This window comes from Ranitomeya imitator, chromosome 2 (assembly GCF_032444005.1).
Source record: "Ranitomeya imitator isolate aRanImi1 chromosome 2, aRanImi1.pri, whole genome shotgun sequence".
Taxonomy (NCBI): Eukaryota; Metazoa; Chordata; class Amphibia; order Anura; family Dendrobatidae; genus Ranitomeya; species Ranitomeya imitator.
Genome location: NC_091283.1, coordinates 276,875,059 through 276,901,587, shown reverse-complemented (window position 1 = coordinate 276,901,587; position 26,529 = coordinate 276,875,059). Strand labels below are relative to the sequence as shown.

Sequence of the window (26,529 nt, the reverse complement as noted above, 5' to 3'; positions counted from 1 at the left end):
CTCTGGATGGCTGCAAAAATTTAGCCCCCGGCGTCGGCCGATTTGTAGGCCGCATCCTGGAAGTCTTGCCTGGAACGACCCACTGGTGACGTCCGCCGGCTACAGAAATTTAGGCCCCGGCTTGGGCCTATTCAACATCGTGTCTGTGGCTCCGCCCCCCAAATTGGCGCTTCTTGCTCTCTGCGAGATTTTATCAACTCTGCAACTCCCGGTGGCCACCCGGCCAGCTCACACTGGGGTGACAGTTTTTCTCTAGTAAACCCCCACGACAGCACACCTGGAGGATGTTACCCCTTTCCTAATAGGGACAGGAAATGACAAGAGGTTAAATAACCCCTCCCTCATCCTCCCCCTCAGTGTTCTTTCCTGTCCCTACTAGGGATGAAGAGGTCATCCCAGGTGTACTGTGCCGGCAGCGGTCACCGGGGGGGAACAGAGATTTATTTGCCGGGCAGCTGGGATCGGACTTACGTCTATTCCCCGTCGCTGCTCCCGTCTCCTCCGACTCGGGACTCCTTCGCCACCATTCCGCACCTGCGGGTAAGGTCTGGGGCGTTCTTCGGCTGGAGGCCTCTCTGAGCTCTCCAGTCCTTCTCCTCCTCCGCGCGCGTGTGTGGGGACTTCCGGCTGAAGCCGGCGGCGGGGCCGGCCGGCTTCACTGAAACAGGAAGTTCCTTGTGCGTTCCAGCTGGAGCGCTAGGCAAACATCGTGGAAGACGTCGGCGTTCTCCCCCCACGTACTTCCGGACACCGGAGGAGGAGGTCCTCATCCAGGAGGACAGGTGCTGCGGTCCGGTCGCCTGTATATTTAGGCCCTGGACAGGAAGACATCACAGGTAGGACCACTGTGTGGTGAAGACCATGGAGATGTCTGCTTCCTCGCGCTCTTCACCTGCAGAACACAGCACCATTCCGGCCCCAGTGAGTAGTCTGGCCCAGGGTGTCCACTCCCTGATCTGGGTTATAGTCTTATGGTTCCTTCTCCCCTTCCTTTTAGGGGGACAAGGAACCCACATCAGGAAGCAAATCCAAAACTACCCACAAATGCGCAGTTTGTATGAAGAAGCTGTCCTCTTCATATAAGAAATCATTGTGCAAAGAATGCACAGAAAAAATTATCAGGGAGGAACAGCCGTCTCTGATGGATGAGATCAAAGGCTTAATCCAGCATGAAATTAGAACATCTCTGGCCACTCTTTCCCAGCCTACACCATCTCCTAGTGCCCCTCCTGAGGCTAAGAAAAGGAAACTTAATCCACAGGAAGAAGGGCAGGAGGACTCCCAAGGGGAGACATCAGACGAACCCCCAGAGGAAGGTGAATTAGCCTTTGAACCTGAGACCGTCCAGCAAGAGAGATACTACTTCCCTTCAACTGACATAGAAGAACTCCTCACAGCTGTCAGGAATACTATGGAAATTGAGGAAGAGAAGACGACCCAGTCAGTACAAGAAGAGATGTTCGGGGGGCTTCGTTCTAAGAAGCGTCAGGTGTTTCCTATTCACCAAAATATCCGGGATTTAGTTCTGGAAGAGTGGGAAGCCCCAGAAAAGAAGCTGACTACTCCAGCGGAAATTAAGGACAGATTTCCTGTAGATGCCGAGACAGCTTCTTGCTGGTCGGAGGTTCCAAAAGTGGACGTCCAAATTGCCAGAGTAGCCAAGAAAACCACGCTACCATTCGAGGATGCCTCCCAACTGAGAGACCCTCTGGAACGTAAGATGGACGGACTACTAAGGAAATCGTGGGAAACGTCAGCGTCCTTATTGAACATTAACTCAGTATCCACTTGCATCACAATGCATCGCTGGCTGGGGCAGCTAGAGGAGCACTTGTCCTCAGGTACTCCGAGAGAAGATATTCTAGCTTCTTTGCCTATCTTCCAAAAAGCAACAGGCTTTTTAGCGGATGCTTCCGCGGAATCCGTGAGAGTGACGGCAAGATCAGCTGCATTATCAAACTCCGTAAGGCGTGCACTCTGGCTAAGCTCCTGGTCTGGTGACATGACTTCTAAGATGAGGCTGTGTTCGATTTCCTTCAAAGGAAAGTATATGTTTGGACCAGCCTTGGATGATCTTCTGGAGAAGGCTTCAGACAAGAAGAAAACCTTACCAGAACCTAGAAACCCTAGGAAAAGACCCTTCCGCGCTCAGCAGGAGCATACTCCTCAATACAGAGGGAAGGAAAAGACAGGTCGTTGGAGTTATCCAAAAGGAGGGAAAGATAGGAATCTTTTTCTCTCCCAACCCCAAAAACTATGACGCTATCATGGTGGGGGGTCGGATCTCGAACTTCCTCCCATACTGGCAAGAGATCGGTGTGGATCAATGGACTTTAAGATTGGTCAAAGAGGGGTTGAAAATAGAGTTCATATCATATCCCAAAAAAAGAATAAAGACAACAACATTATCCACACCAAAGCTACAATCCACATTGATAGCGGAGATAAAGGATCTCTTAGTCAACAATGTGGTCTCCATAGTCCCAGAAAACTAAAGAAACAAAGGTCATTATTCCAACCTATTTCTGATAAAAAAAACAAATGGAACCCATCGGATGATAATCAATTTAAGACCTCTGAATCAATATGTAACTTACAGAAGATTCAGAATGGAGTCCATCAGATCGGCAGTACCCCTAATAGGGCAAGACTTCGTCATGGCAACCATCGACCTACAAGACGCATATTATCACGTCCCAGTCCATCCGACTTATCGGAAATTTCTAAGGTTTGTGGTCACCAGAGGAGAGGCTATAGACCACTATCAGTTCAATGTCCTCCCATTTGGACTATCCTCGGCTCCGAGGATTTTCACAAAGGTCATGTCCGAGGTAATGGCCTACATCAGAAGTCGGCAGATATGCATAATCCCGTACCTCGACGACCTCTTGGTAATGGCCCCCACGGTTCCAATTGTACAGGAACATCTTCAGACAACAATCCAGATCTTGTCATCCCTGGGATGGGTGGTAAACCCCAAAAAATCGGATATGGTTCCGTCCACAACGAAGATCTTCCTAGGGGTCTTATTAGACTCCCACAACCAAACATCTTTCTTACCCGAACAAAAGCGGTCCCTGCTTACATCAAAAATCAGAATGTTGCGGGACAAGAAGATAATATCTCTAAGATGGGCCATGTCGGTTCTAGGGACCATGACATCATGCATCCAGATGGTGGCATGGGCACAAGCCCACACCAGGATACTCCAGACCCATATCTTATCAAGCTGGGACGGATCCCCAGGCTCTCTAGACAAAAAGATCCGGATACTGTTATGACCTGGTGGTTAGGACAAGAATGGACCTGATGGTCAAGAGCACCCGGAAAGACCTGATGGCTACAAAAACACAGAACAAGCTCTGGGAAATGGGAACTCTGCTGACCGCAATCCCTAATCCTATCACACACACTAAAAATAGCCGTGGATTGCTCCTAACGCTCCCTAGGCAACTCTTCACAGCCTAAGAACTAGCTAGCCCTAAAGATAGGAAAATAAAGCCTACCTTGCCTCAGAGAAATTCCCCAAAGGAAAAGGAAGCCCCCCACATATATTGACTGTGAGTAAAGATGAAATCACAGACACAGAGATGAAATAGATTTAGCAAAGAGAGGCCCGACTTACTGAACAGACAGAGGATAGAAAAGGTAACTTTGCGGTCAGCACAAAAACCTACAAAAAGCCACGCAGAGAGTGCAGGGAAAAAAAACCTTCCGCACCGACTCACAGTGCGGAGGTGCCCCTCTGCGTCCCATAGCTTCCAGCAAGCAGGGCAATATTCACAATAGCAAGCTGGACAGAGAAAATAGAAAACAAGAAAATAGCAAAGAGGAACTTAGCTTCTGCTGGAGTAAACAGGTAACCAGAACGATCCAGGAGCGAACTAGACCCATAGTACAACATTGACAGCTGGCATATAGCAATGATCCAAGTGGAGTTAAATAGAGTAGCCAGCTAACGAATTAAGCTCGTCACCTGTGGAAGGAAACTCAGAAACACCCACAGCCACCAGAGGAAGTCCATGGACAGAACCAGCCGAAGTACCATTCATGACCACAGGAGGGAGCTCGACAACAGAATTCACAACAGGATACCACCGCATGTAAGGTCCTCATTGACATGGTGGCTACAGAAGGAGAACTTAATGAGAGGAGTTCCTTGGTTGCAGGACCCAGCAATCACCATAACAGTGGACGCCAGCGGGAAAGGTTGGGGAGCTATGGTAGACCAGCACATATTCCAGGGATACTGGTCAACCGAAATAGCACAGCAATCCTCAAACTTCAAAGAGCTAAAAGCAGTGGAGGAAGTTCTCAAAGCGGCAGTAACTCTTGTGCAGAATTTCCATATAAAAATATACTCGGACAACATGACAACAGTTGCCCACCTTCGCCATCAGGGAAGTACAAGACACGAAAATCTAAAAAGAATATCAGCAAGAATATTTTCGTGGGTCGAAGAACATGTTCTCTCCATATCCGCCCTACACATAAAAGGAGAAATAAACGTGCAAGCCGACTTCCTGAGCAGGACAAAAATCCATCCAGGAGAATGGAGCCTAAACCCGGAAGTCTTTCAGATACTGGTCAGAAGATGGGGACAACCAGAAGTGGACTTGTTCGCGAACAGTCAGAACACAAAGGTAGACCAGTTCTTCTCGCTAGACCCAATCAATCCGGGGTTAGCTGTGGACGCATTGGTTCAGCCATGGACATTTACACTAGCATACGCTTTCCTGCCATTGCCAGTTCTACCAAGAGTCCTGCAGAAGATAAGGGCAGAGAAGCTCAGGGTGATCTTGGTGGCTCCACTTTGGCCCAAAAGAAGCTGGTTTGGGGCCCTCATCAGCCTAACAATAGATGGACCAATAGCACTTCCTCCGGTCAAAAATCTTCTCTACCAAGGGCCAATACTCCATCCAGATCCCGAGACGTTACATCTAAATGCCTGGCTTCTGAATTCTCAATTCTGAAGACCAGAGGGCTATCAGAGAGAGTCATTAAGACACTACAAAAAAGCCGGAAAACAGTAACTAATTCTATCTACCAGAAGATCTGGAAGACTTATATCACATGGTGTGCTTCTGAACAACCTAACCCAGATAGACCGAACCTAGTCAGGATCCTGGATTTCCTGCAAGATGGACTGGACAAAGGTCTCAGACCCAGCACCCTCAAGGTACAAGTGGCAGCCTTGAGCTCTTATTTTGACCAGTCTTTAGCTGACCATAGATGGGTGAGAAGATTCATGACGGCGTCATCCCCCATATCTCCAAGACCCATGAATATAGTTCCATCCTGGGACCTGAATATAGTCCTGAAAGGACTTACTCTTCCACCGTTTGAGCCCTTGTCATCCATAAGTATGGATAAACTCGCCTGGAAGACCACCTTCTTGGTGGCTATAACAGCCAGAAGAGTTGGTGAACTACAAGCCCTGTCAATCAATGAGCCCTACATGAAGATTCTACAGGACAGGCTTATCCTGCGATTGGATCCATCCTTTCTCCCAAAGGTCGTCTCTGACTTCCACAAATCGCAGGAGATAATTCTTCCTTCTTTCTATCAGGAGCCAAAGAATAAGGAAGAGGAACATTTCCATACTCTGGATGTTCGGAGAATGGTACTCTATTATCTTCAAGCATCAGAGAAGATTAGAAAGGATCAGAATCTGTTTATACATCTTCTCGGCCAGAATAAGGGGAAGAAGACTTCCAAATCTACAATTGCGAATTGGATAAAAAGGCAATCCTGGAGGTCTATCAGATCCAAGGCCTTCCACCACCAGAAAAGCTCACAGCCCATTCTACTAGGGCAACAGCTGTCTCCTGGGCCGAGAAAGCCAGTGCTTCCATTGAGCAAATATGCAGAGTGGCTACGTGGTCCTCGGTCCATACGTTCTCCAGACATTACAAGCTTGACCTGATGTCAAAAGAAGACTTAGCCTTCGGAGAAAAAGTCCTTAGTGCTGTAGTCCCTCCCTAAATGTTACTCTTGGGTACTGCTCCAGGTGTGCTGTCGTGGGGGGTTACTAGAGAAAATAGAATTATTCTTACCGTTAATTCGGTTTCTAGTAACCCACCACGACAGCAGGAGTAATCCCTACCTTTGCTTGTTATGCATTCTGAAAAGAATAAATATAATTTGAAGCATTCCTTCTCCTGTGGTCCTTTATAATAACACTGAGGGGGAGGATGAGGGAGGGGTTATTTAACCTCTTGTCATTTCCTGTCCCTATTAGGAAAGGGGTAACATCCTCCAGGTGTGCTGTCGTGGTGGGTTACTAGAAACCGAATTAACGGTAAGAATAATTCTATTTTTTTTTTTTTTGCATTAAAGGGGCACATCGACTCTACATCAGTACCCGGGTAAGGAAGTACCTGATCTTAAAGGCACATGACTAGTATTCCCTGGTCTTAAAGGCATATGGCCAGTATTCCCAGTCTTAAAGGTGTATGACAAGTATTCCTTGATCTTTTAAAGCACATGTCCAGTATTCTCTGGTCTTAAAGGCGCGTGACCAGTATTCCCTGGTCTTAAAGGCGCATGACGAGTATTCCCTGGTCTTAAAGGCGCATGACCAGTATTCCCTGGTCTTAAAGGCGCATGACCAGTATTCCCTGGTCTTAAAGACGCATGACCAGTATTTCCTGGTCTTAAAGGCGCATGACCAGTATTCTCTGGTCTTAAAGGCGCATGACCAGTATTCCCTGGTCTTAAAGGCGCATGACCAGTATTCCCTGGTCTTAAAGGCGCTTGATCAATCCGAGGAGCCCTCCGCCGCCGACCCCAGCTTTATCCTCTAGTTCCCCTCAGTGGACTTCGTCACTGACCGCAATCCATGGTTCTCTGACCAAGAGATTGAATCCCTCTGTGTACCCTCTGTGGCTCGGAGTGCTCGCAGGACCAATATACATGGTCCCTATCCTACATGGGAGCCGTCGGCTAGCAAGGGCCACAAGTATTCTAGAAATGTGCAGGCGTCTAGAAACATACAGGCATCTAGAAAACGGAAGTTTTTCGTTTCCTGCTCCCTCACCAATGATTTGATGACAACAAGGCTCTGAATATGGATTGGATATTGCCTGATCTTGCCAGAGCTTCAGAGACTAAACTCCCTCGAGAGCATTTGCCATTCAATTCGGATAAGCGATTCACTGGACAGAAGCCTCTACATGGGATGCCATGCCTGGCCTGTTTTTTAAGGGCGACGGGTCCTTTAAAGGGCACCGATCTCCCCTGTTGTGAATTCTGTTATCGAACTCCCTCCTGTGGTCATGAATGGTACTTCGGCGAGTTCTGTCCATGAACTCCCTCTGGTGGCTGTGAGTGGAGCTGCTGCTTCTGAGGTTCCTTCCACAGGTGACTTAAGCTATTCTTTAGTTGGCTGCGCTATTTAACTCCACTCAGATCATTACTCCATGCCAGCTGTCAATGTTTTTGTACTGGTTCAGTTCGCTCCTGGATCTTCCTGGTGACCTGTCTACTCCAGCAGAAGCTAAGTCCCTGCTAGTTAATTATTTGTTCATTATTTTCTTGTCCAGCCTGCTATTATGATTTTGCCTTGCTAGCTGGTAGCTCTGGGATGCAGAGTGGCACCTCCGCACCGTGAGTCGGTGCGGAGGTCTTTTTGCACACTCTGCGTGGTTTTTTGGAGTTTTTTGTGCTGACCGCAAAGATACCTTTCCTATCCTCTGTCTGTTTAGTAAGTCGCGCCTCTCTTTGCTAAAACCTATTTCATCTCTGTGTTTGTGATTTTCATCTTACTCACAGTCAATATATGTGGGGGGCTGCCTTTTCCTTTGGGGAATTTCTCTGAGGCAAGGTAGGCTTTATTTTCTATCTTTAGGGCTAGTTAGCTCTGAGGCTGTGAAGAGGCGTCTAGGTAGAGTTAGGTACGCTCCACGGCTATTTCTAGTGTGTGTGATAGGTTTAGGGGTTGCGGTCAGCAGAGTTCCCACTTCCCAGAGCTTGTCCTGTGTTGTTTTAACTATCAGGTTGTTCCGGGTGCTCCTAACCACCAGGTCCATAACAGTCCTAACCACCAGGTCCATAACAGTACAGCTGGCCCAAAGTGTTAATGCATCTCCATAGAGGGATAAGAGAAGTTCTGAGACCATTTTTTTTTCTCTGCAGCGTGTTTTGTCTCTTTTCCCCTTTACCTCTGGGTGGTTCAGGACACAGGTGTAGATATGGGTATTCAGGGTCTGTCCTCGTGTGGATCATCTCACTGCAAGGGTACAAAACATTCAGGATTTTGTGGTTCAGAATCCGATGTCAGAGCCTAGGATTCCCATTCCTGATTTGTTTTTTGGGGATAGATCTAAGTTCCTGAATTTCAGAAATGATTGTAAACTGTTTCTTGCTTTGAAACCCCGCTCTTCTGGTGACCCCATTCAACAAGTAAAAATCATTATTTCTTTGTTACGTGGAGACCCTCAAGACTGGGCATTTTCCCTTGCGCCAGGAGATCCTGCATTGCGTGATGTAGATGCGTTTTTTCTGGCGCTTGGATTGCTTTATGATGAACCTAATTCAGTGGATCAGGCAGAGAAAATCTTGCTGGCTCTGTGTCAGGGTCAGGATGAAGCGGAGATATACTGTCAGAAGTTTAGAAAGTGGTCTGTGCTCACTCAGTGGAATGAGTGTGCCCTGGCGGCAATTTTCAGAAAGGGTCTCTCTGAAGCCCTTAAGGATGTCATGGTGGGATTTCCCATGCCTGCTGGTCTGAATGAGTCTATGTCTTTGGCCATTCAGATCGATCGGCGCTTGCATGAGAGCAAAGCTGTGCACCATTTGGCGGTATTCTCTGAGCATAGGCCTGAGCCTATGCAATGTGATAGGACTTTGACCAGAGCTGAACGGCAAGAACACAGACGTCGGAATGGGCTATGTTTTTACTGTGGTGATTCCACTCATGCTATCTCTGATTGTCCTAAGCGCACTAAGCGGTTCGCTAGGTCTGCCACCATTGGTACGGTACAGTCTAAATTTCTTTTGTCCGTTACTCTGATTTGCTCTTTGTCATCCTATTCTGTTATGGCATTTGTGGATTCAGGCGCTGCCCTGAATTTGATGGACTTGGAGTTTGCTAGGCGCTGTGGTTTTTTTCTTGGAGCCCTTGCAGTATCCTATTCCATTGAGAGGAATTGATGCTACGCCTTTGGCCAAGAATAGGCCTCAGTATTGGACTCAATTGACCATGTGCATGGCTCCTGCACATCAGGAGGATATTCGCTTTTTGGTGTTGCATAATCTGAATGATGTGGTCGTTTTGGGGTTGCCATGGCTGCAGGTCCATAATCCAGTATTGGCTTGGAAATCTATGTCTGTGTCCAGCTGGGGTTGTCAGGGGATACATGGTGATGTTCCATTGCTGTCAATTTCGTCTTCCACTCCTTCTGAAGTCCCTGAGTTTTTGTCGGGTTACCGGGATGTATTTGATGAGCCCAAATCCAGTGCCCTACCTCCTCATAGGGATTGCGATTGTGCAATTAATTTGATTCCTGGTAGTAAGTTTCCTAAGGGCCGACTGTTCAATTTATCTGTGCCAGAGCACGCCGCTATGCGGAGTTATATAAAGGAATCCTTGGAGAAAGGTCATATTTGCCCGTCGTCATAACCGTTGGGAGCAGGGTTCTTTTTTGTGGCCAAGAAGGATGGTTCTTTGAGACCTTGTATTGATTACCGCCTTCTTAATAAGATCACAGTCAAATTTCAGTACCCGTTGCCGCTGCTGTCTGATTTGTTTGCTCGTATTAAAGGGGCTAGTTGGTTCACCAAGATAGACCTTTGAGGGGCGTATAATCTTGTGCGTATTAAACAGGGCGATGAATGGAAAACAGCATTTAATACGCCCGAGGGCCATTTTGAGTACCTGGTTATGCCATTCGGGCTTTCTAATGCTCCATCAGTATTTCAGTCCTTTATGCATGACTTCTTCCGAGAGTACCTGGATAGATTCCTGATTGTATATTTGGATGATATTTTGGTCTTTTCGGATGATTGGGAGTCTCATGTAAAGCAGGTCAGAATGGTGTTCCAGGTCCTTCGTGCGAATTCCTTGTTTGTGAAGGGGTCAAAGTGTCTCTTTGGAGTTCAGAAGGTTTCATTTTTGGGTTTCATTTTTTCCCCTTCTACTATCGAGATGGACCCTGTTAAAGTTCAGGCCATTTATGATTGGACTCAGCCGACATCTGTAAAGAGCCTGCAGAAGTTCCTGGGCTTTGCTAATTTTTATCGTCGCTTCATAGCTAATTTTTCTAGTGTTGCTAAACCGTTGACTGATTTGACCAAGAAAGGTGCTGATGTGGTCAATTGGTCTTCTGCGGCTGTAGAGGCTTTTCAGGAGTTGAAGCGTCGTTTTTCTTCTGCTCCTGTGTTGTGCCAGCTAGATGTTTCGCTCCCGTTTCAGGTCGAGGTTGATGCTTCTGAAATTGGAGCAGGGGCTGTTTTGTCGCAAAGAAGTTCTGATGGCTCGGTGATGAAACCATGTGCCTTCTTTTCTAGAAAGTTCTCGCCTGCTGAGCGCAATTATGATGTTGGCAATCGAGAGTTGTTGGCCATGAAGTGGGCATTCGAGGAGTGGCGACATTGGCTGGAAGGAGCCAAGCATTGCGTGGTGGTCTGGACGGATCACAAGAATTTGACTTATCTCGAGTCTGCCAAACGGTTGAATCCTAGACAGGCTCGATGGTCGCTGTTTTTCTCCCGTTTTGATTTTGTGGTTTCGTACCTTCCGGGCTCTAAGAATGTGAAGGCTGATGCCCTGTCAAGGAGTTTTGTGCCTGACACTCCGGGTGTTCCTGAGCCGGCGGGTATTCTCAAAGAGGGGGTAATTTTGTCTGCCATCTCCCCTGATTTGCAGCGGGTGCTGTAGAAGTTTCAGGCTGATAGACCTGACCATTGTCCAGCGGAGAAACTGTTTGTCCCTGATAGATGGACTAGTAGAGTTATCTCTGAGGTTCATTGTTCGGTGTTGGCTGGTCATCCTGGAATCTTTGGTACCAGAGATTTGGTGGATAGATCCTTTTGGTGGCCTTCTTTGTCACGGGATGTGCGTTCTTTTGTGCAGTCCTGTGGGACTTGTGCTCGGGCTAAGCCCTGCTGTTCTCGTGCCAGTGGGTTGCTTTTGCCCTTGCCGGTCCCGAAGAGGCTCTGGACGCATATTTCTATGGATTTTATTTCAGATCTCCCTGTTTCTCAAAAGATGTCGGTCATTTGGGTGGTTTGTGATCGCTTCTCTAAGATGGTCCATTTGGTACCCTTGTCTAAATTGCCTTCCTCCTCTGATTTGGTGCCATTGTTTTTCCAGCATGTGGTTCGTTTGCATGGCATTCCGGAGAACATCGTCTCGGACAGAGGTTCCCAGTTTGTTTCGAGGTTTTGGCGGTCCTTTTGTGCTAGGATGGGCATTGATTTGTCTTTTTGTTCGGCTTTCCATCCTCAGACAAATGGCCAAACCGAACGAACTAATCAGACTTTCGAAACATATCTGAGATGCTTTGTTTCTGCTGATCAGGATGATTGGGTGTCCTTTTTGCCTTTGGCTGAGTTCGCCCTTAATAATCGGGCCAGCTCGGCTACTTTGGTTTCGCCTTTTTTCTGTAATTCTGGTTTCCATCCTCGTTTCTCTTCAGGGCAGGTTGAGCCTTCGGACTGTCCTGGTGTGGATACTGTGGTGGACAGGTTGCAGCAGATTTGGACTCATGTGGTGGACAATTTGACATTGTCCCAGGAGAAGGCTCAACGTTTCGCTAACCGCCGGCGCTGTGTTGGTCCCCGACTTCGTGTTGGGGATTTGGTTTGGTTGTCGTCTCGTTATGTTCCTATGAAGGTTTCCTCTCCTAAGTTTAAGCCTCGTTTCATTGGTCCGTATAAGATTTCTGAAGTTCTCAATCCTGTGTCATTTCGTTTGGCCCTTCCAGCTTCTTTTGCCATCCATAATGTGTTCCATAGGTCGTTATTGCGGAGATACGTGGCGCCTATGGTTCCCTCCGTTGATCCTCCTGCCTCGGTGTTGGTTGAGGGGGAGTTGGAGTATGTGGTGGAGAAGATTTTGGATTCTCGTATTTCAAGACGGAAACTCCAGTACCTGGTCAAGTGGAAGGGTTATGGTCAGGAAGATAATTCCTGGGTTTTTGCCTCTGATGTTCATGCTGCCGATCTAGTTTGTGCCTTTCATTTGGCTCGTCCTGGTCGGCCTGGGGGCTCTGGTGAGGGTTCGGTGACCCCTCCTCAAGGGGGGGGTACTGTTGTGAATTCTGTTATCGAACTCCCTCCTGTGGTCATGAATGGTGCTTCGGCGAGTTCTGTCCATGGACTCCCTCTGGTGGCTGTGAGTGGAGCTGCTGCTTCTGAGGTTCCTTCCACAGGTGACTTAAGCTATTCTTTAGTTGGCTGCTCTATTTAACTCCACTCAGATCGTTACTCCATGCCAGCTGTCAATGTTTTTGTACTGGTTCAGTTCGCTCCTGGATCTTTCTGGTGACCTGTCTGTTATGACCTGGTGGTTAGGACAACAATGGACCTGGTGGTTAAGAGCAACAAAATGACCTGATAGTTACTAATAACATGGGACGAGCTCTGAGACGTGGGAACTCTGCTGACCGCAATCCCTAATCCTATCACACCACACTAGAAATAGCCGTGGAGCGCTCCTGACCAGACCTAGGCGCCTCGGCACAGCCTAAGAAACTAGCTAGCCCTGAAGATAGAAAAATAAGCCTACCTTGCCTCAGAGAAAATTCCCCAAAGGAAAAGGCAGCCCCCCACATATGACTGTGAGTAAAGATGAAAATACAAACACAGAGATTAAATAGATTTAGCAAAGTGAGGCCCGACTTACTGAATAGACCGAGGATAGGAAAGATAGCTTTGCAGTCAGCACAAAAACCTACAAAAGACCACGCAGAGGGCGCAAAAAGACCCTCCGCACCGGCTAACGGTACGGAGGTGCTCCCTCTGCGTCCCAGAGCTTCCAGCAAGCAAGACAAACCAAAATAGCAAGCTGGACAGAAAAAATAGCAAACAAAAGAAACACAAGCAGAACTTAGCTTATGCAGGGAAGTCCGGCCACAATAACGATCCAGGAGAGAGCAAGACCAATACTGGAACATTGACTGGAGGCCAGGAGCAAAGCACTAGGTGGAGTTAAATAGAGCAGCACCTAATGACTTAACCTCGTCACCTGTGGACGGAAACTCAGAAGCCGCAGCCCCACTCACATCCACCAGAGGAAGCCCAAGGACAGAACCAGCCGAAGTACCATTCATGACCACAGGAGGGAGCTTGCCAACAGAATTCACAACACCTGTCTACTCCAGCAGAAGCTAAGTCCCTGCTAGTTAATTATTTGTTCATTATTTTCTTGTCCAGCCTGCTATTATGATTTTGCCTTGCTAGCTGGTAGCTCTGGGATGCAGAGTGGCACCTCCGCACCGTGAGTTGGTGCGGAGGTCTTTTTGCACACTCTGCGTGGTTTTTTGTAGTTTTTTGTGCTGACCGCAAAGATACCTTTCCTATTCTCTGTCTGTTTAGTAAGTCGGGCCTCTCTTTGCTAAAACCTATTTCATCTCTGTGTTTGTGATTTTCATCTTACTCACAGTCAACATATGTGGGGGGCTGCCTTTTCCTTTGGGGAATTTCTCTGAGGCAAGGTAGGCTTTATTTTCTATCTTTAGGGCTAGTTAGCTCTGAGGCTGTGAAGAGGCGTCTAGGTAGAGTTAGGTACGCTCCACGGCTATTTCTAGTGTGTGTGATAGGTTTAGGGGTTGCGGTCAGCAGAGTTCCCACTTCCCAGAGCTTGTCCTGTGTTGTTTTAACTATCAGGTTGTTCCGGGTGCTCCTAACCACCAGGTCCATAACAGTCCTAACCACCAGGTCCATAACACTCCCCACACCATCAACAGACGAGCACACGGAGTGTCGCCTCCATGTTTCCTCTTCTGCATCCAGGCCTAACGCCAGACAACCTGTCCTGTCCACCCGGAGACTTGAACTCTGTGGACATACAGAGGCACCCTTTTTGGCGTATGAGCACCCCCCTCTGCATCACCACTATTTAGCGGATGATGCAAGAAGGCGGACAATTCCTCTCCACTTCCCTGTTAAGAGGTTGATGGATCGAGGGTTCCTAATTTTTATCTCTGCACCGTGAAAAGAGAGCGGCGATGGCAAGAGACTATGACCTGCTGGATGCAGCCGCACATTCTGCCATGGGGCAGATTATCCGGGTAGAATCTCCTGTGGTATACCTACCAGTATCCCTACCCGATGGGTTATCAATTAAAAATACCACGGACTGTCAGATAGCAAATCTTCGGGTTCACCGCTCTATCCTCCCTAGCAGCCGCATGGATTGCTAGAGCAATGGTCTCCTGGCTGGAGACCTTAACTACCTTGATTCACACCAGTAACAACTGGCCAATCAAATCCTTTGAGCGGGAGACTGACAAAGGATTGTATAAGGATTGTCCAGCACAGTCTAGATCTAAGGGATCTTGGTTCCAAACAGGGGAACGAAAGGTAAGATCGACCCTGGACCTCAAACTTCTAACAACCTTTCACATGGTCCTCCTTCTTTGGATGGAGTTCCTCTGCTCAGCCATTACTTCAACAGAAAAAGGTAGAGTTTTCGGCATCCATCGACATTCGGGGTGCTTACTCTCTGCAAAAATTCCTTCGCCTTTCCAGCATTTTCAAGTCACAACCTTGTCCTTCGGCCTTGCTTCCGCAGCCAGAGTGTTCGCACGGGTCATGGCGGATTTCATGTTTCTCTTGCACTCTAGAGGCGTGCTCGTCCTGCCCTGTTTGGTCGACTGTCTAGCCGCCCTTCCAGGACTACGCTGAGTCGTCTATATCACTTGCGATCCTTCTCACCTGGACTGGCAGCTACACTTAAGGTACCTTCACACTAAACGACGCTGCAGCGATCCAGACAACGATCCGGATTGCTGCAGCGTCGCTGTTTGGTCGCTGGAGAGCTGTCACACAGACCGCTCTCCAGCGACCAACGATGCCGGTAACCAGGGTAAACATTGGGTTAATAAGCGCAGGGCCGCGCTTAGTAACCCGATGTTTACCCTGGATACCATCCTAACAGTAAAAAAAAACAAACGCTTCATACTTACCTACCGCTGTCTGTCCCCCGGCGCTGTGCTTCTCTGTACTGGCTGTGAGCACAGCGGCCGGAAAGCAGAGCGGTGACGTCACCGCTCTGCTTTCCGGCCGCTGTGCTCACAGTGAGTGCAGGAAAGCACAGCGCCGGGGGACAGACAGCGGTAGGTAAGTATGAAGCGTTTGTTTTTTTTACTGTTAGGATGGTATCCAGGGTAAACATCGGGTTACTAAGCGCGGCCCTGCGCTTAGTAACCCGATGTTTACCCTGGTTACCAGCGAAGACATCGCTGAGTCGGTGTCACACACGCCGATTCAGCGATGTCAGCGGGAGAGCCAGCGACCAAAGAAAGCGCTGGCCCTCTAGCCCCGACCAACGACATCACAGCAGGATTCTGATCGCTGCTGCGTGTCAAACTAAACGATATCGCTAGCGAGGACGCTGCAACGTCACGGATTGCTAGCGATATCGTTTAGTGTGAAGGTACCTTTAGACAAGTTCTCCTCATTTCCAGCCCAGCAGATATCCTTTTTGAGGATGATCCTGCACACTTCTAGAAGTATGGTAATTCTTCCTCGAGACAAGGTCATGGCCCTTCAACAGGGAGCTCGCGCAAGGAGAGTTCTGAGGACTTGATTACTCACCCCCTCATTTCATTCGATTTGCTAGGAGAGTTCTGAGGAAAAATGGTGACGACAATGGAAGCGGTTCCCTTCGCTCCGCTCGTTTTCAGCAAGTCAAACAGACTTTCAGACAATAGTCTCTGAGCTTCTTCTTCATCCAGGGCCTTTCTCCCGGTTCAGTGGTTATTAGTAACTACCAATACCAGTCTTCTTCTCCCTATCATTGTTCTGGAGATCTGAACGGTAGTCCTACAGCAGGTCCACTGCCTTCTGGCGGGTCACCCTATCCGAATTCAATTGGATAATGCCACGGCGGTGCCATACGTCAGTCATCTAGCTGGTACCCACGGTCAGGCGCCATGACCGAGGTACCTCACTTTCTCTGATGGGCGTCTATTATTCGGTGATCTCGGCAGTATATATCTCAGGAGTAGAACTCTGAACGGCAAACAAATTCAGCCGTCAGGGTTCCGCCTCAAGTCAGTGGGAACTTCACCCCGAAGTCTTCCATCAGATCTGCCCTTACTGGAGCTCTCCAGTTGTAGGTGGGATGACATCCAGACTGAAGGCCAATGTACTCGAGTTCGTGGTTCGGCCTCGAGATCCAAGAGCCATCGCACTCCATGCTCGGGTTCTGCCGTGGTACCAGTTTCCATAACTCCCCTTCCACTACTTCCAAAAGCCTTTCGGAAGCAGAAAGGGGCCCCAGTGATCCTCAGAGATCCGCACTGACCACGTCCGTTTTTTGTTTGCGGAGCTAGTATCTTCTCGCCTTATCGCAGCAAAACTGCAAGTAGGGACTTTCTCACAGGGAGTTTTCACATGTAGTTCTTCCCTATCGCATACCGTTAGATCACTGGGACCTTATTATTCCTAGGAGCCTTACATTAGGCTCCTTTTCATCCGGGCAGACTTTACTATCCGGGAAAGTCGCCCCTTTTTCCTCTGCGATATTCTCACTCTGACGAGTCTTCGGAGCTAGCTGCTCTGCTCTCAGACTTTTTTTCCCTTATTACATACATAGTAACATAGTAACATAGTTAGTAAGGCCGAAAAAAGACATTTGTCCATCCAGTTCAGCCTATATTCCATCATAATAAATCCCCAGATCTACGTCCTTCTACAGAACCTAATAATTGTATGATACAATATTGTTCTGCTCCAGGAAGACATCCAGGCCTCTCTTGAACCCCTCGACTGAGTTCGCCATCACCACCTCCTCAGGCAAGCAATTCCAGATTCTCACTGCCCTAACAGTAAAGAATCCTCTTCTATGTTGGTGGAAAAACCTTTTCTCCTCCAGACGCAAAGAATGCCCCCTTGTGCCCGTCACCTTCCTTGGTATAAACAGATCCTCAGCGAGATATTTGTATTGTCCCCTTATATACTTATACATGGTTATTAGATCGCCCCTCAGTCGTCTTTTTTCTAGACTAAATAATCCTAATTTCGCTAATCTATCTGGGTATTGTAGTTCTCCCATCCCCTTTATTAATTTTGTTGCCCTCCTTTGTACTCTCTCTAGTTCCATTATATCCTTCCTGAGCACCGGTGCCCAAAACTGGACACAGTACTCCATGTGCGGTCTAACTAGGGATTTGTACAGAGGCAGTATAATGCTCTCATCATGTGTATCCAGACCTCTTTTAATGCACCCCATGATCCTGTTTGCCTTGGCAGCTGCTGCCTGGCACTGGCTGCTCCAGGTAAGTTTATCATTAACTAGGATCCCCAAGTCCTTCTCCCTGTCAGATTTACCCAGTGGTTTCCCGTTCAGTGTGTAATGGTGATATTGATTCCCTCTTCCCATGTGTATAACCTTACATTTATCATTGTTAAACCTCATCAGCCACCTTTCAGCCCAAGTTTCCAACTTATCCAGATCCATCTGTAGCAGAATACTATCTTCTCTTGTATTAACTGCTTTACATAGTTTTGTATCATCTGCAAATATCGATATTTTACTGTGTAAACCTTCTACCAGATCATTAATGAATATGTTGAAGAGAACAGGTCCCAATACTGACCCCTGCGGTACCCCACTGGTCACAGCGACCCAGTTAGAGACTATACCATTTATAACCACCCTCTGCTTTCTATCACTAAGCCAGTTACTAACCCATTTACACACATTTTCCCCCAGACCAAGCATTCTCATTTTGTGTACCAACCTCTTGTGAGGCACGGTATCAAACGCTTTGGAAAAATCGAGATATACCACGTCCAATGACTCACCGTGGTCCAGTCTATAGCTTACCTCTTCATAAAAACTGATTAGATTGGTTTGACAGGAGCGATTTCTCATAAACCCATGCTGATATGGAGTTAAACAGTTATTCTCATTGAGATAATCCAGAATAACATCCCTCAGAAACCCTTCAAATATTTTACCAACAATAGAGGTTAGACTTACTGGCCTATAATTTCCAGGTTCACTTTTAGAGCCCTTTTTGAATATTGGCACCACATTTGCTATGCGCCAGTCCTGCGGAACAGACCCTGTCGCTATAGAGTCACTAAAAATAAGAAATAATGGTTTATCTATTACATTACTTAGTTCTCTTAGTACTCGTGGGTGTATGCCATCCGGACCTGGAGATTTATCTATTTTAATCTTATTTAGCCGGTTTCGCACCTCTTCTTGGGTTAGATTGGTGACTCTTAATATAGGGTTTTCATTGTTTCTTGGGATTTCACCTAGCATTTCATTTTCCACCGTGAATACCGTGGAGAAGAAGGTGTTTAATATGTTAGCTTTTTCCTCGTCATCTACAACCATTCTTTCCTCACTATTTTTTAAGGGGCCTACATTTTCAGTTTTTATTCTTTTACTATTGATATAGTTGAAGAACAGTTTGGGATTAGTTTTACTCTCCTTAGCAATGTGCTTCTCTGTTTCCTTTTTGGCAGCTTTAATTAGTTTTTTAGATAAAGTATTTTTCTCCCTATAGTTTTTTAGAGCTTCAGTGGTGCCATCCTGCTTTAGTAGTGCAAATGCTTTCTTTTTACTGTTAATTGCCTGCCTTACTTCTTTGTTTAGCCACATTGGGTTTTTCCTATTTCTAGTCCTTTTATTCCCACAAGGTATAAACCGCTTACACTGCCTATTTAGGATGTTCTTAAACATTTCCCATTTATTATCTGTATTCTCATTTCTGAGGATATTGTCCCAGTCTACCAGATTAAGGGCATCTCTAAGCTGTTCAAACTTTGCCTTCCTAAAGTTCAATGTTTTTGTGACTCCCTGACAAGTCCCCCTAGTGAAAGACAGGTGAAACTGCACAATATTGTGGTCGCTATTTCCTAAATGCCCAACCACCTGCAGATTTGTTATTCTGTCAGGTCTATTAGATAGTATTAGGTCTAAAAGTGCTGCTCCTCTGGTTGGATTCTGCACCAATTGTGAAAGATAATTTTTCTTGGTTATTAGCAGAAACCTGTTGCCTTTATGGGTTTCACAGGTTTCTGTTTCCCAGTTAATATCCGGGTAGTTAAAGTCCCCCATAACCAGGACCTCATTATGGGTTGCAGCTTCATCTATCTGCTTTAGAAGTAGACTTTCCATGCTTTCTGTTATATTTGGGGGTTTGTAACAGACCCCAATGAGAATTTTGTTACCATTTTTCCCTCCATGAATTTCAACCCATATGGACTCGACATCCTCATTCCCTTCGCTAATATCCTCCCTTAAAGTGGACTTTAGACAAGACTTTACATAGAGACAAACCCCTCCTCCTCTCCGATTTTTACGATCCTTTCTAAACAGACTGTAACCCTGTAAGTTAACTGCCCAGTCATAGCTTTCATCTAACCATGTCTCGGTTATTCCCACTATGTCAAAGTTACCTGTAGATATTTCTGCTTCTAGTTCTTCCATCTTGTTTGTCAGGCTTCTGGCGTTTGCGAGCATGCAGTTTAGAGGATTTTGTTTTGTTCCAATCTCCTCACTGTGGATTGTTTTAGAAATGTTCTTACCTCCCTTCTGAGTATGTTTTCCTGGGTCGTCTTTGTTCGAGTCTAATGTTTTTCTTCGAGGCATTACCTTCGAGGCAAGGTTGTCCTCAGGCCATCCCCATCCCTTGTTACCAAGGTGGTACTGTATTACCACTGTTATGAGGGCATAGTTCTTCCCTCATCTCTTTTGGCACCAGTCCACAAAATGGAATGAGTTCCCCCATATTCTGGACGAAGTGAGTGCTCTGAGTAGGTACGTCTTGAGGACGGCGTCCTTCCGAAGGTTGGACGCTTTATTTGGGCTTCCTAACGGTAGAGGAAGGCTTCCTGACATTTTCAGGAAGGGTTTAGCCGTTTCATCGACCATGATAACATGGTGAATTCGTTTCACCATCCAGGAGTCCTTCCGTGCTAGATGTCAGCCTATCTCCCTGTCTATCAAGGGTTCTAGGCACCAGGCGTCGGCAAGGCACGCCTGCGAGCTTGCGGATTCGTCCAGTCCGCATGCATTTTTGAAGCACTATAATTCCCACACTTCCACAGATGTGAGTCTGGGCAGGCGGACTCTGCAGGCCACGGTGGCGCACTTTTAAGTAGCGGTTACACAGGGCCTGATCTATTGTTGTGCCCACCCAGGGACTGCTTTGGGATGTCCCACGGTCTGTGTCCCCCAATGAGGCGAAGAAGAAATGGGGATTTTTGTGTACTCACCGTAAAATCCTTTTCTCCGAGCCATTCATTGGGGGACACAGCTCCCACCCTGTTATTAGCTTATGCTTGTTTTTTTATAATCTGACATGCTATACTCTCATATATAATATGACATGCTATACGTTCATATATTGTTATTGATCTCCTACTGCTTTTGCACCGAACTGGTTAGCTGAGAGCCAGCAGGAGGGTGTATACTGCAGGGGAGGAGCTAACTTTCTTTGTATCACTTAGTGTCAGCCTCCTAGTGGCAGCAGCATACACCCCACGGTCTGTGTCCCCCAATGAATGGCTCGGAGAAAAGGATTTTACGGTGAGTACACAAATATCCCTATTTTATCCACCAGTATTCTATGTTTTATACTTGTGTAATGAGAACGGTGGAGATGGCAGGATTAGAGCTGATCATAGATGTGACTTCTCCATCTCTCTGTGACTTTTACAATATTTGTTTCAGGGTGAAGATCTGACCCATATTAATACTACAGAGACATATGTGAGGGGTGATGAGCGATGTAAAGAGGAGATTCCTACATATGGCTACCCTGGTGAGTAGTGACCACTAAATGCAGAGAAGTCACAGATTCTTCTCAGTCACCGGCTGTGGCTACTTTATCAGGCGTGTAGTTCTTTTAAATCACATAGTTTTTATTAAAGCATATGACACGCCAGTAACAGTCTGACACAATTTCCAGACAGGTACAATAAATACAAAACCTATTAATGCATTTTCATTTAATGAAAACAACTCGCTTACCCCTGCCGGGTTCCCCTATATAAATGGAAATCCCCTGACAAGAGCCCATTTACTCTTATCCTGGCTCTTGTAAACGCATATAACAATTGCACCCATCTTATAAATCTCTCGCCAAAACCTATAGCCTTCATGACCGCCCACAAATACCGCCACTCCACAATATCAAACGCCTTAGCGGCATCTAAAGACACCACAACCCTCCTACCCATATTGTCAGCCTTTACCTGCATATTAAGAAATAATCGTCTAAGATCACATGCGGTAGAACTATTGGGCATAAATCCTGATTGGTCCTGGTGTATTAGTATCGTTATCACCTTGTTAAGACGATTAGCCAATATCTTGGCCAACATTTTAATATCTGTCGTTAATAACGAAATTGGGCGATAAGAAGCCGGATCCTTACCCTGTTCTTGCAACACTAGAATTATTGCCTCACGCATGGACTGCGGCAACTCCCCCTCCACCAGACCAGTACCATACACCTCCAACAAAGCGGGAAGCAATACCTCTTTATATTTTTTTATACACCTCCTCCTTAATCCCATTCACCCCTGGGGCTTTATCATTGGGCATAGAGGCCAGTGCAGCGTCAAGCTCCTCAAGAAGACCTCGATCTGCCTCTGAGAGTCTGGGGAGCTGTACCTCTGCCAAGAAACCATCCACCTCCTTCATCGTTGGCTGAACCCGTGATTTATAAAGATCCGAGTAATACTCCATCATCACCTCCAAAATAGCTTTGCAACCAGTATGGCCCTTCCCATCCTGTCTCTTCAAAGAGACTATATGTGTGGAGTCTCTCTGAGCCGCCACTATTCTAGAAAGGAGATGGCCCGCCCTGTCCCCCTCCTCAAACTATTTAGCAGTTAGAAACATTTTCCTACGTTCCACGTTTTTCATTGCCATCTGACATACTCTATTCTGCGCTACCTTCAACCTTCCCGGTGCTTCTGGGGACTGATCGTTGATTAATGCCTCCTCCAACTCTCTATGAACATCTGATCCTTCCTGCCCGTTTCTACCTTGACTCAGGATATCTCTTTAATGCAGAGCCCTCTGAAATAGGCCTTCTTTTCTCCCATACTGTCAATACCGAAGCCATCCCAGCATTAATTCTAAAATATTCCTTAATGTCTCCCACTATGTGTCCATCCAAGTCAATAAGATGTAGCCAAAACGGGTTCAGCCTTCACATGCACCCCCTAGCAGGTACAGATCCCACTCCCTCAAGTATCACACTCATGGGGGAATGATCTGATATTGTTCTAGCCATATATGTTACCTCCCCAACAAGGCCCAACATCGGCGTATTGCCCAAGGCCAGATCTATTCTTGACAAAGAAGCGGAGGACGAAAATCAGGAATATTTGTACACCCCAGGATGAGAAATCCTCCATAAATCATGCAGAGCGGTCTCCCTCAAGACAGCACCGAATGGTGTACAGTTACTGTAACAACTCTGCTGGCATCACAGCATGGCCTCACATCTCTCACACAATCTTACCCACTGCTCCAGGTCATGCTGTGGTTTCTGTTTAATGCCAGCTCTATGTTCTGTGTCTTTGCTCTGTACATGCCTCATGGCTATGTGTATAGGGGGCCGGCGCCTGAACTCTCTGGTTCTTATAGGAATCAGGTGCACCTGTCCAATCAGTTCCTGACCAATTACCAAGAGGCCTCCTGTATATAGTGCAGCTCCACCCTGTGGTCTGGGCCTGTGCAATGTGTTCGCTCAGTTAGTGTTTAGCTGCTGAATTTGCCTGGCCTTGCTCTGAGTTACTCCCTCTCTGGAGGCTTTTCTCTGTGCTATTGCCTTGATCTTGTAGTCCGCCCTCCAGGAGGCAGAATATCCTGGTCCCTGTGTCTTTGTCCCTGTCTCTTGTTCCATTGCCTGAATATCCTGGTCCCTGTGTCTTTGTCCCTGTGTCTTGTTCCATTGCCTTGTCTGTACTTAGTCTTATCTTGGTCTTCTTGTCTGTGGCTTCCTTCCCTGCTGTGTCTTTCCTTGTGTTCTGTCTGCTTACACTCCGCACTCTTGCGGCTCTGCACTCAGACCTTGCTTCGCACTCTCTGGCTTTGCTCTGTGGCTCCGCTCCTTGCGGTTCTATCTGGCTCCGCCTCGTGTGTTTCTGCACTTGGCTCCGTTTCCGCTCTTGGCGTTACCTCCAGCGTCTCTGCTCTTGGCTCCGCCTCCAGCGTCTCTGCTCTTGGCTCCGCCTCCAGCGTCTCTGCTCTTGGCTCCGCCTCCAGCGTCTCTGCTCTTGGCTCCGCCTCCAGCGTCTCTGCTCTTGGCTCCGCCTCCAGCGTCTCTGCTCTTGGCTCCGCCTCCAGCGTCTCTGCTCTTGGCTCCGCCTCCAGCGTCTCTGCTCTTGGCTCCGCCTCCAGCGTCTCTGCTCTTGGCTCCGCCTCCAGCGTCTCTGCTCTTGGCTCCGCCTCCAGCGTCTCTGCTCTTGGCTCCGCCTCCAGCGTCTCTGCTCTTGGCTCCGCCTCCAGCGTCTCTGCTCTTGGCTCCGCCTCCAGCGTCTCTGCTCTTGGCTCCGCCTCCAGCGTCTCTGCTCTTGGCTCCGCCTCCAGCGTCTCTGCTCTTGGCTCCGCCTCCAGCGTCTCTGCTCTTGGCTCCGCCTCCAGCGTCTCCGCTCTTGGCTCCGCCTCCAGCGTCTCCGCTCTTGGCTCCGCCTCCAGCGTCTCCGCTCTTGGTTCCACCTTCTACTTGTTACTTGGTCCTCCTGTGTGTACAGGTCCCTACCTGTTCCTTCATCACACTCTCTATAGGACTGCACTCGGGTGTCATCAGAGTGCAGCCTGATTCATACATCACATCAACCCATCCTGTGTTCCTGCCGGTCCTGCCCTGCCTTCCAGTCCTGTGTTCCTGCTGTCCTAGCCAGTCCAGTCTCCTGCCTTGTCTCTGCCGTGCCAGTCTACTCGTCTGTGTTCCAGCCGTGCTCGTCTGCCAGTCCTGCCTAATGCCCGCACCAATCCGGGTGTTCCTGTCTCCCAAGTGGGATCAGCAGCCACAGCCAGACACCACCCTGGAGTAGCACCTGGCAGCTGCCTGCTGCACAAGCCTGTCCTCACCATCAGAGGCTCCAGTGAAGACCCAGGCAGCTGCCATAGTCACGCCCCTTCCAGAGTAGTCTGGTTTGTGGCACAGTGGGGCCACAAAACCCCCGAGCTCACACCCACCAGTCAGGGCGTGAGCGTGACAGTTACCACCCGACTTCAGCATCTCTCGTCTCCCCCTATCCCAATTTGTGTCCGGAATATTGTTCAAGTCCCCTATTATCAAAAATGGTGTCTCCTCTATTATCTCCAGAACTGTCGATCACCTTTCCACAATATGGTGGTGGAACATAAATTGAAACCAGCCACATCAGACATCTATACAATTTACAAAGTAAACCTATGAATCTACCCGACTGATCTATAACCACTTTGTGATACACAAAAGGAACCCCAGCACAGATGAGGATGCTGAACCCCCTAGAGTATGCAGAATATGTGGCATGGTATCCCACCTGTACCCATCTTTTAGTCAGAAAATGCGTTCTCTCCTTCACCTTATGAGTCTCCTACAGACAGATCACTGACGTCTCAGCATCATTCAGAAATGTAAACACATCTTGCCTCATCACTCCAGACGCCAAACCCCTAACGTTCCAACTCACAACTCTCATTCTTCCAGACATTTTCCCTCCACAGAACAATTTGTCGCATTTTTTCATCCAGTTGCTGCTGGTCACAACCACAGTAACCATGGTGATGTACATTATGCAAATATTTCCCCCCCAACCCCACACCCCTCCCCCCAAACAGAAAAACACCCCCAACAAATCCCCATCCCATCCTTCCATCCTCTCCTAACATGGTGGAGAGCGCACTTGATCCGGAAAAGTCTGTTAACCCCTTCCAACAGTCCCTCAACTTGTCCCAAACTATTGGGACTCTCCCATGACTTGTGGATTGCGGCCTACGAGTATTTACATTTTCAATAAGTAGTCGTGTAGTTCGGTCGTATCACGATCGTGTGATCACCATTTTGCCTCTAGAGTAGAACCTTCTCCTCCGTCTGAAAATGTTGAAATGATTTTGTGAAAGCCCTTTCCTCTTGAACTTACAACCTGGAGGATCCACCTACTTCCTGGGATTAGGAGATGTTGACCGTTACCTGCCTAGATCTGTAAACTACAAAGCCAAATAACAGTGTACATAGAACGTGCTGACAAGATAGAAAATCACTTGAAGAAAAATATTATGATGATCCTCTAAGAGAAAGCGGAGGGTAATGATGCTGTTGGTTTCCTAGAATCCCGATTGGGGATGAGCGAATGTGCTCTATGATACTCGGATATCACTTGATTATCTGGGTGCTCGGATGTGCTCGTTACTCGGCAAACATTAGCCGGTGCTCGATTTCGAATCCCCACTCCGCGTGTGTGGCGCCTGTTACACAGCCAAAATACATGCGGGGATCGCCTGCGGGTCACTGTAATGCTGTAGCCATCTTGGTAGTGGCATTACTCTCATTCCTTGCTGTGTGACATCATCAGGGGGTTGTTAAAATGGTAGGCGGCGTTAGTTTCGGCACAGTGACACCATTGCAGAGCTCTGTGACAGTTGTTATTGGAGGGAGAGAGTGCTTGTCCAGGCGTGTGTCAAATGTAAAATACAGTCTGTATAGAGTCTTGTGCGTGGGTGCCAGGAAACACAGAAGACACAGGCTTGTTTAAGTAGTTCTTGTATTACTTCATACAAGTAAGGGTTAACACAGTTGCAGGCAGGATACAAGACAGGCAGGAATAAACCTTGAGTCCATCTAGTCACAGAAACAGGTTAAAGGTTCTCTCTCTACTTCCCTTGCCAAAGTTGATGGTAAGCTGAGGGATTCCTGAGTCCACACATGTCCAAGGATCTGAAGTAGAAGGTGGTTAGGATAATAAGTCCAAGTCTTCCAGGAGCAAGGTGTCAAGTAAACTGCAGACTTGATTCTGAAGCACTGATTAAACAGCTGATGCTGCTTAAAAGGGCAAGTGGCAGAGAACAGGGCGGAAACATTGAAACTGAGAACTCCATGCTGGTTAAGGGCAAAGTAGATACAGCAGAACAGAAAGCAAAATGGCCGACAGGAAAAAACTAGGTTATACAAAAAATAACAGCAGATATAGCAAATTGTCTAAAACCTTACAGCGTGTGTGTGTGTGCAGTACAACGTCTGAGTCCTGTAGTGTAGATACTGGTGCTGAACCTGAACCATCAGAAAAAAGAAAAGAAGAATGGACTAAAACAGGCCTGCACAACCGTGTAGTATAGAGAAATATCAAAACACGCTTTATTAAACACCACAAAGGAAAACAGCATAAAAACAG

The 26,529-nt window shown here is 47.5% G+C and overlaps 1 protein-coding gene across 5 annotated transcripts in view; it reads left to right on the top strand.

The window, feature by feature from the left end:
* LOC138666922 (zinc finger protein 665-like) overlaps window positions 1–26,529 on the top strand; it is a 129,974-nt gene that overhangs the window by 90,732 nt on the left and 12,713 nt on the right. For all 5 annotated transcript variants that reach the window (XM_069755110.1, XM_069755107.1, XM_069755106.1 and 2 more), the window contains one exon: window positions 20,864–20,954. In XM_069755110.1, the coding sequence (XP_069611211.1) occupies window positions 20,864–20,954 (91 nt within the window). The remainder of the gene's footprint in view (window positions 1–20,863; window positions 20,955–26,529) is intronic.